General features: G+C 41.2%; 1 protein-coding gene across 3 annotated transcripts in view; it reads right to left on the minus strand.

The window, feature by feature from the left end:
* LOC127590898 (alpha-synuclein-like) overlaps positions 1-6,796 on the minus strand; it is an 18,049-nt gene extending 11,253 nt beyond the window's left edge. The window contains exons 1-6 of one of the 3 annotated variants that reach the window (XM_052050485.1): positions 6,632-6,796; positions 6,185-6,333; positions 2,297-2,326; positions 1,813-1,955; positions 669-740; positions 564-584 (exon numbers count right to left, since the gene is read on the minus strand). In XM_052050485.1, coding sequence (XP_051906445.1) covers positions 570-584; positions 669-740; positions 1,813-1,955; positions 2,297-2,326; positions 6,185-6,305 — 381 coding nt within the window. In that variant the 5' untranslated portion in view covers positions 6,306-6,333; positions 6,632-6,796 and the 3' untranslated portion in view covers positions 564-569. Of the gene's footprint in view, positions 1-159; positions 585-668; positions 741-1,812; positions 1,956-2,296; positions 2,327-6,184; positions 6,334-6,631 lie in introns of those variants that run through there. The other 2 variants (XM_052050484.1, XM_052050486.1) reach the window with 2 other exon arrangements.
* Positions 6,797-9,673: the final 2,877 nt, after the last annotated feature.

Here is a 9,673-nt window from a genome sequence, read left to right on the forward strand (position 1 = left end):
ACTCCACACAGGGAGGCCGGAGCTGGAATCGAACCCGGTACCTCTGCACTGTGAAGCCCACGTGCTAACCACTGGACTACCGGGCCGCTTGTCATATATTTACTACTAGAATAAATTACTGTTTGTGTTTTCCCCAATCGAGACCAAAAGAGTTACCAGTACTTTTAAACACATACTTTTATTCAACACTAAATCTCTATGACATCATACCCACAAGTACCGGCGCATACTTTTGCGTTTCAATTTGATGCTGAAAATTACAATATTGTTCCACAAACGGACGCAAAAAAAAAAATAGATATCGTCATGGTCATTGTTCCTATTGAGACACTTAGGTGGTTAATTGTGGTCGAGTTAAATGTGCTAATGACTGACAAACATGAACAGCGAGAGTAAATTACAATTATCATAACCAAGACACCTGAGGTCAAATTGCAGATGTGCAAAAGACGTACACAATACACACACACACCGTCAATTTTACATGCTCACGGACATCATAGAAGACCACGACGAGGCACGACGGTAGAGAAACGTGGAATGTTCCGATCGGCCGTCTTACAACATGTTTAGTCTGTGTCGTCCTGTAAGACAAGATGAGATCAGGTGTCATCGCTCGCATTCACCGCCCAAGTGTTTGTTTGAATTTTAACGCTGTCTTGTCTCACCTCCGTCGCATCAGTGGTGTCGGTATCCACCGGAGACTCGGCCGCATCTTGCGCGGTGGCGTTGTCGTTGCTCTGGAAGATAATGGAGACAAATTCGTACTCAGGGTTTTATGTCTGTCTTTCTATCTTGGACCAAATGAGTCGCTGATGGTGGAGTGCTAAACACGCCAAACTTGTGTGCGGGCAGCGTGGGCTCGATTCCCACTCAGTGACTGGCTGACGACCATCTTCAGGATAAGCGATTTTGAAAATGGATGGGAGAACGCCAAAAAAGCCAATTTGAAAAAAAAATGGATAGAAAAAAAAGTCACCCCAAAAAAAATACATTTTGTGAAAACGTCAGGTGAAAATATGAAGATATCCATCCATCCATTTTCCGAACCGCTTTATCCTCACTGATAAGCGGCCACGTCGTCTAAAGGATGACGCGCCGCCCGTCAGTCCGTCCATCTGCCGCCAGTTGGACTCGTCATTAGAAGCGGGCTCACATTCCAGGTGGCTTGTTGCATCCCTCGGGATGGAGAGCCTGATTACTCGCCGCGGGTGTCATCGCGTTAAAAGGGCCTTTGCACGGACAAAAGCACTTGTTCCTTGCCACTTGTCGAGAGTCTTCTCACTTGATGGTGATGCATTGTGACTCAGGAAAGAAACGCCGTCATCCTCAGACATGTTCAACATTTAACATCACGTGTAAATTGTCAATGATGCGATTGATTTATTTCAAGCAGGGGAAATCTTCCTCCGGACCGATGAGCGACGAGGCAGAGCAAACATCAGCCAAGATGACGGAAGAAGCCGTAGGATGACGAACGGCTCAAGGTCACACGGCCATTTTGAGTGCACGTGAAAAAGATGGATGCCGAGGATGAGTCGACAGGAGATGTCGACTGCAAAATTTCCCCAGTGTGGGACAAATAAAGAGGACAGATTTGGGGAAGGTCCTTTCGCTGGAGGAGCATGACGGGGAAAATGTTGAAATATTCTGAGAAAGTTATATGTACATGACCATTGTGTTTTTTTAAGCCACACCCACATGTGTGGCTCTCATAACACTTCATGTTTAGCTTTAGTTACACGTTGGTGAGGATCCGTTTTTAGCACTGCCTTCTTACACGTCGTCTGCTATTCAAGTATTTGTTCTCACCGGTTTGGCAGGATCCTTCTTGCTCAATCCGGTGGTGGCGATGATGTTGCCCGCCCCTTCCACTGTTTTCTGGGCTATGTTGGTCATCCCGCTAACCACTGCTCCGCTAACCTGGCTCACCCCCTCCACCGTTTTACCTGCAACTGTCGAAAAAAAATACAGAGGATGACAACAGGCACTTTTGAATGTCGTATGGCTCTCAGTTAAAAGAACAACGACCACACCCTCTACTGTCTGTAATCTTTGTGCATTGCATATCCAGGGTGTCCCGTTCTGTCTCACCTTTCGTCATGGGTAAAAGGTGTTCTTTGCATTGAGCCTGCCAACATGGCTGACTCATGGGAGGGCACCATGGGTGCCTCTGCTTGTTTGTGACAGCCACACTTTCCCTTCCCCAGGGGGCCGTACAGGGAAATATGGCACATTGCTGTTGACCTTCAAGCAAATTTGTGTTATGTTTAATGGCAGATAGATTGTCAAATACCTGTTGTGACTCCATCCTTTGTTTTGGTGCCTGAAAGTCGATGAGAAAATAATGATGGGTGAAATCTAATAAAATATACCATTAATACAGCATGAATATCAATCATTCAGCACATTTGAATAATAAAATAAGTGAGGACAAAGCTCATTAGTGTCAATAAATAAATACAAACATTATATTTGAATACAATTACAGTAGGAACATGAGTTAGGGTGCCGAAAAACACCTTATTCCACAGTGAAGCGTTTTTACCTGAAAAAAACGACCATGTATAGTAAGGCGTTTTTAACTGAAAAAAACCGACCATGTATAGTAAGGCGTTTTTAGCCGAAAAAAACGGCCATGCATAGTAAGACATTTTTAGCTGAAAAAAATGACCATGTATAGTAAGGCGTTTTTGGACGAAATTTTTAGCTGAAAAAACGACCATGTATAGTAAGGCGTTTTTAGCCGAAAAAAACGACCATGTATAGTAAGGCGTTTTTAGCCGAAAAAAAACGGCATGTATAGTAAGACGTTTTTAGTTGAAAAAAACGGCCATGTATAGTAAGACATTTTTAGCTGAAAAAAAAGGACCATGTATAGTAAGGCGTTTTTAACTGAAAAAAACGACCATGTATAGTAAGGCGTTTTTAGCCGAAAAAAACGGCCATGCATAGTAAGACATTTTTAGCTGAAAAAAATGACCATGTATAGTAAGGCGTTTTTGGACGAAATTTTTAGCTGAAAAAACGACCATGTATAGTAAGGCGTTTTTAGCCGAAAAAAACGGCCATGTATAGTAAGGCGTTTTTAGCCGAAAAAAAGGACCATGTATAGTAAGGCGTTTTTAGCCGAAAAAAACGACCATGTATAGTAAGGCGTTTTTAGCCGAAAAAAAACGCCATGTATAGTAAGACGTTTTTAGTTGAAAAAAACGGCCATGTATAGTAAGACATTTTTAGCTGAAAAAAATGACCATGTATAGTAAGGCGTTTTTGGACGAAATTTTTAGCTGAAAAAAACGACCATGTATAGTAAGGCGTTTTTAGCCGAAAAAAAACCGACCATGTATAGTAAGGCGTTTTTAGCTAGAAAAAAACGACCATGTATAGTAAGGCGTTTTTAGCCGAAAAAAAACGCCATGTATAGTAAGACGTTTTTAGTTGAAAAAAACGGCCATGCATAGTAAGACATTTTTAGCTGAAAAAAATGACCATGTATAGTAAGGCGTTTTTGGACGAAATTTTTAGCTGAAAAAAACGACCATGTATAGTAAGGCGTTTTTAGCCGAAAAAAAACCGACCATGTATAGTAAGGCGTTTTTAGCTAGAAAAAAACGACCATGTATAGTAAGGCGTTTTTAGCCGAAAAAAACGACCATGTATAGTAAGGCGTTTTTAGCCGAAAAAAACGGCCATGTATAGTAAGGCGTTTTTAGCCAGAAAAAAACGACCATGTATAGTAAGGCGTTTTTAGCCGAAAAAAACGGCCATGTATAGTAAGGCGTTTTTAGCCGGGAAAAAAACGACCATGTATAGTAAGGCGTTTTTAGCTGAAAAAAACGACCATGTATAGTAAGGCGTTTTTAGCCAGAAAAAACGACCATGTATAGTAAGGCGTTTTTAGCCGACAAAAACGACCATGTATAGTAAGGCGTTTTTAGACGAAAAAAAAGGCCATGTATAGTAAGACATTTTTAGCTGAAAAAAACGCCTTACTATACATGGCCGTTTTTTTCGGCTAAAAACGCCTTACTATACATGGTCGTTTTTTCATCTAAAAATTTCGTCCAAAAACGCCTTACTATACATGGTCCTTTTTTTCCCGGTTAAAAACGCCTTACTATACATGGTCCTTTTTTTCGGCTAAAAACGCCTTACTATACATGGTCGTTTTTGTCGGCTAAAAATTTCGTCCAAAAACGCCTTACTATATATACATGGTCGTTTTTTTCGGCTAAAACCGCCTTACTACACATGGTCATTTTTTTCGGCTAAAAATGCCTTACTATACATGGTCGTTTTTTTCAGCTAAAAATGTCTTACTATACATGGCCTTTTTTTTCGGCTAAAAACGCCTTACTATACGTGGTCGTTTTTGTCGGCTAAAAATTTCGTCCAAAAACGCCTTACTATACAGGGCCTTTTTTTTCCGGCTAAAAACGCCTTACTATACATGGTCGTTTTTTTCGGCTAAAAACGCCTTACTATACGTGGCTGTTTTTTTCGGCTAAAAACGCCTTACTATACATGGTCCTTTTTTTCCGGCTAAAAACGCCTTACTATACATGGTCGTTTTTTGTCGGCTAAAAACGCCTTACTATACAAGGTCGTTTTTTCAGCTAAAAATGTCTTACTATACATGACCTTTTTTTCGGCTAAAAACGCCTTACTATACATGGTCGTTTTTTTCGGCTAAAAACGCCTTACTATACATGGTCCTTTTTTTCGGCTAAAACGCCTTACTATACATGGTCCTTTTTTTCGGCTAAAAACGCCTTACTATACGTGGTCCTTTTTTTCGGCTAAAAACGCCTTACTATACATGGTCGCTTTTTTCGGTCAAAAACGCCTTACTATACATGGTCGTTTTTTCAGCTAAAAATGTCTTACTATTATACATGGTCGGTTTTTTTCGGCTAAAAACGCCTTACTATACATGGCCGTTTTTTTCGGTAAAAAACGCCTTACTATACATGGCCCTTTTTTTCAGCTAAAAACTCCTTACGATACATGGTCGTTTTTGGGGGGTAAAAACGGCATACTATATATGGTAATTTTTTTCAGCTAAAAACACCTCACTACACAAGGTCCTTTTTTTTTGGGTAAAACGCATTACTATCTATACATGGCCCTTTTTTCCGGCTAAAAACGCCTTTTTATACATGGTCGTTTTTTTTTCCGGCTAAAAAACGCCTTACTATACATGGTCATTTTTTGGGCTAAAAATGCCTGACTATTCATGGTTGTTTTTTTCCCGGCTAAAAACGCCTTACTATATGTGGTCATTTCTTTCGGCTAAAAACACCTTACTATACACGGTCGTCTTTTTCGGCTAAAACACCTTACTATACATGGCCGTTTTTTTCGGCTAAAAACGCCTTACTCTACAGATGGTCGTTTTTTTCGGCTAAAAACATGGTTGTCTTAAAAAAAAACCTTCCTGTACATGATCATCTTTTTTTTCAATGCCTTACTATACATCCTCGTCTTTTTAAAAGAAAACCGCCTCACTATAAATGGTAATCTTTAAAAGAAAAAAAACGCCTTATGATACATGCTTGTCTTTCAAAAAAACACCTTACCAAACACGCTTGTCTTTTTTAAAAAAAAGCCTTTCTATTAATGCTTGTGTATTAAAAAGAAAAATGCCTTACTATATATGGTCATCTAATGGAAATGATGTAATTAGTAATTACTAACAAAAATGTTCTCAAAGAGAATTTGAAATTTATTTTTTTTAATTCACAAATGTTTTAATAAGAATTGGTTCCAAGCTGTAAAGCTGTTGCTCCTAATAATAAGTTCGGTAAAATTTACTGACATTCATGCATCAGCTCATCAAGGTTAAAAGGAGTCAAAGCGTTGAAAAATTAATATCACTGGGATATAAAAATCGACAATTAAATACTACTGTTTAAAAATTGAAACATATTTGAAATCCACCATCTCCCACTGATACTCCTACCCTTGATAAATGAAATTTATATTAGAATCGAATAATATGGTCTTACAATTGTAAATTTTTCAAGGTTAAATGGCGATATGTGAAGTCGAAGCCTCATTTGAAATAGTAAAAAATAAAATAAAATAAAACAAACAAAAACCTTGTCCAGTACGTGATGGCGAGGAGTAAACGCAACGAAAATGAGCTGATCAATGAGCCGATATTCAGTGGGGGACTCACCGACGTAGAGGACTCCGTCTTTGGTGATCTCAGCCGCGCCACTCACTCCTTGCTTGGTTTTAGTCGCCGCTACCACCACTCCTTCCTTGGCTTTGTTCAGTCCCTTCATCATCGCCTCCATTTTTGTCCTCGCAGAGCAGCGTTTGCTTCTTTACAACGAAAGAGAGCCCAACAAGCTGAGGCACTGCTGCCGAGATGTCACTTGCACAAGACACGTGTTCAGCGCAGACACTCAAACGCAACGGCGACGCCCTACTTTTTTTTCCCGCGGATGTAGATCCTTACCACCTGTAGAATCGTCAAATGGGGGAGTGTGGGTGGGTGGGGTGTTTGACCACCGCTGTTAATTTTTATTACAGCTATTCTTAATACCAGCAGTAGTCGTAATAATGACACCTAATATGATTTGTTAAAAACAGTTAAGGATATTAAAAAATATATACGGACCTTTTAAAGGTGGATGTCTGGCGAGCCACGCACCTTTGGTGTGTTCACGTTCTCTGTGTTCCGCGTTGAATTTCCCCGGAAAAACCAGTTCGCTCACTCCAAAACTCACTCGACAAAGTGTGTGTGCGTGTGAGTGAGTGAGTGTGTGTGTGCGCGCGCACGCCAATGACAGATTTTACACACGTAAAGTCACGCCTCGTTGATGGAGGCTGTGATGCTGGCAGGATGCCTCACGCGGTGCTTTGCAGATACACGAAGATGCAACAGCAGCAGCTGCAGCAGAAGCAAGGAGAGGTCAGCCTTGTTGATTTGATTTTAAGATACAGGTAACGTAATCAATCGATATCGCTGAGAGTGGATGCCGTATGGTATAATTAATTGGTATTCGGTTTGTAAATACCAAAGACTTGAATGGCATATCATGAAATCGTCACCATAGCAATATTTAAAAAAAATACTTTTCATGGACATTCTAAACTACAATGTCGTCCAATACAGTAATGATGTTATGACGTGTAATATTTCTAATGGTCACTTGATGGCGCCAGAGTACATCAGACAGACACCTAAAAAGGAACAAGCTCGTTGGGATTTAAAACTTTTTTTATTCTTGTTCTACAAAGGTTAGAACAAGACAAAAAGCATTTTAACTCACTGTACTTCTTGCTTCCTGTCTCCCATTTCTTTTGTTTTTCTCCATTTTTTCCGAACACCTTTCCCCGAAAAATTACTTTATTTCCACGAGTTTCTTTATTTCCCATTTTTTTCTACTCCCCATTTCCTTTTTAATGACTACTTTCTTGATAAATTTTGGGTTTTGCCTTTGCCATTTCCTATTCTCCTTCTTTCATTAAAAAAAACTTGGATGGCACTTCAACAGGCCTCGCGGGGCTGCGTAGCCGCTCTAGCATGTTTTTGATTGTAAAATACAAAAAATATATACATTTCAGAATTTTTTTCTCCCCCCCATGTGTCGGTCAAGCCCCCCTTTAGGGTACAGGAAAAAAACAACAACCTGGAGCTGTCCCTGATGAAAACTAAGAAGTATTTCAGATGCGCTTCGGGCGCCATGGCAACGACAGGCTGTTACTCATTGCAACCCTGCTTTCACATCTACACACACTCTCTCTCTCTCATGCACACACACGCATACCCCATTTCATGTGCATGTGCGTGTGTGTGTGTTGTTGACATTGGAAGTTCTCCAGGCGTGCAGATGGCGCTGCTTTGTGTTTGCAGCTCGCGGCTGCACGCCTCACGGCTCCCTGGCGGCCACGACTAAACCATGTGCACACTCGACACATAACACACACGCACACGCGTGATCGTGCAGTCTTCAAGGGTCAGGAAGGACGCAGAAAAATGTCTGCGGGATGCCAGCACGCCACACGTTCGTTTGATGTTCGCCAAAAGGCTTCAAATTCACTTCATTCCATCAAAGTGACTGTAACCGCCGTGACGTCATTGCGCGCTTTTGTTTTTCCGTGCTTCTTTTGTGTTTTGTTATTTTTGGTTGGTCTGAAAGGGAGAAAAAAAGTATAAAATGGCATTTTAAAAAGGATAAATAAACAAAATGAAGGCCAATAGAACATTATAAACTACCTAAATGAAAGTTGAGGAGGGAAAAGTAAGGTCAAAAGTGACTAACCTGATTGGGTGGTTGAAGATTTAGGTAAAAATCAATCTACTGAATGGAAAATGTACTTCCGACCTAGAAAATAAAATAAACTGCCTGAAAAGTACATTAGAGGAAAAAAAAACAAAAACTACAGGAGTTGTGAAACAATTTTTATTTGCGTCTGCATGACTGTATTTTACTCAAAAAATTGATTAAAATGTACTCATATCCTAAAATTTGAACAAAAGAATACAATTGTCGTAAAAGAACAAACAAACCACAAAAAAACACCCTCCAATGAAAAAGGATAGAACAGTATTTCAAATTTCCCACAAGTCTCTTCAGCGCAGTTCACGTTGTGACGAATGCCAATGAGCAGTTGCTATGTTGTTCTACGGTAGTTGACAATGCAAACATGGCAGCCACTAATGATTTGTGTTATGGAAAAAAAAATAGGCACATGAGCTGTGACCTCAGTGTGCCACGCGAATCAAGGTTTCTATTTATATCCCTGTCAAGTTGTAAGAAGGAACCTGCTCTCACCTGTACACTCGCTCGCCACTTCTATAGCAACAACGACAACAACAACAAGTTGACGAAGGGCCCCAGGGAACCCTGAGGACTTCCTGGGAGTCCTCTGGCACGCTGCCTGACTCTCTGGCCTGCTGTTTGTCTGCCGGTTGCCATGGTGACTGCAGGGGGGGTGGGGTGGGGCACTCGGAAGGGAATTCCCTTATCTTGCTGACATTGTCGAACCGGAGTCACGGTTCAAAGGCCTGCTCTGCGGGAATGAAACTCACTCTCAACACACCTTGAAGCGTTGCCCTTCATCCGGTGTGTGTGTTGCCGCGGTAACCGGAGGGTTTGGAGTGTTGGGGTGCGTGGGAGTTCCATGAATGCTCAGCTCTGAGTCAGCACTCGCAGTAAACCGTGCCGCACATTCATCAATGAGTTGCGATGCCATGAAAATACAGTAGCGCAGAAGTCCTAAGTGTTCATAGCTGGATGGTTCTGAGAAAGTTTTGGAAATGTGCAGGACCGTTTTGCAACTCATATTGCAACACGGTCGGCCCTTAGGTGCTTTGTAGAAAAATCTTTTGACTACGTTTTTTTTTTTCCTTCCACGTGACATGTCAGGGAAGTGAGTGTTTGCGTGAAAAAGCTTCCAGAATAAAATTGGCACGGGAGCAAGGTGGTATTGAGTTAACGTCGCACGTTAACCAACACGCTCTCTCCGCTGGATATCCACACCGCGTTGTGTTTAATAACACCAGGCAGTCTGAAACAGGTGGATGTAATCTGGCTGTCAGTCAAGGTAACGTCAAAGTTCAAAATGAACGCGAGCCGAGCGAGTTGGTCTCCCAGGGATAAACGCTGCGCTCATCCCCCCGCATTCTCAAAAGCCCAAATCCCAACTGGCAGGT

The sequence above is a fragment of the Hippocampus zosterae genome, chromosome 18, assembly GCF_025434085.1.
Source record: "Hippocampus zosterae strain Florida chromosome 18, ASM2543408v3, whole genome shotgun sequence".
NCBI lineage: Eukaryota > Metazoa > Chordata > Actinopteri > Syngnathiformes > Syngnathidae > Hippocampus > Hippocampus zosterae.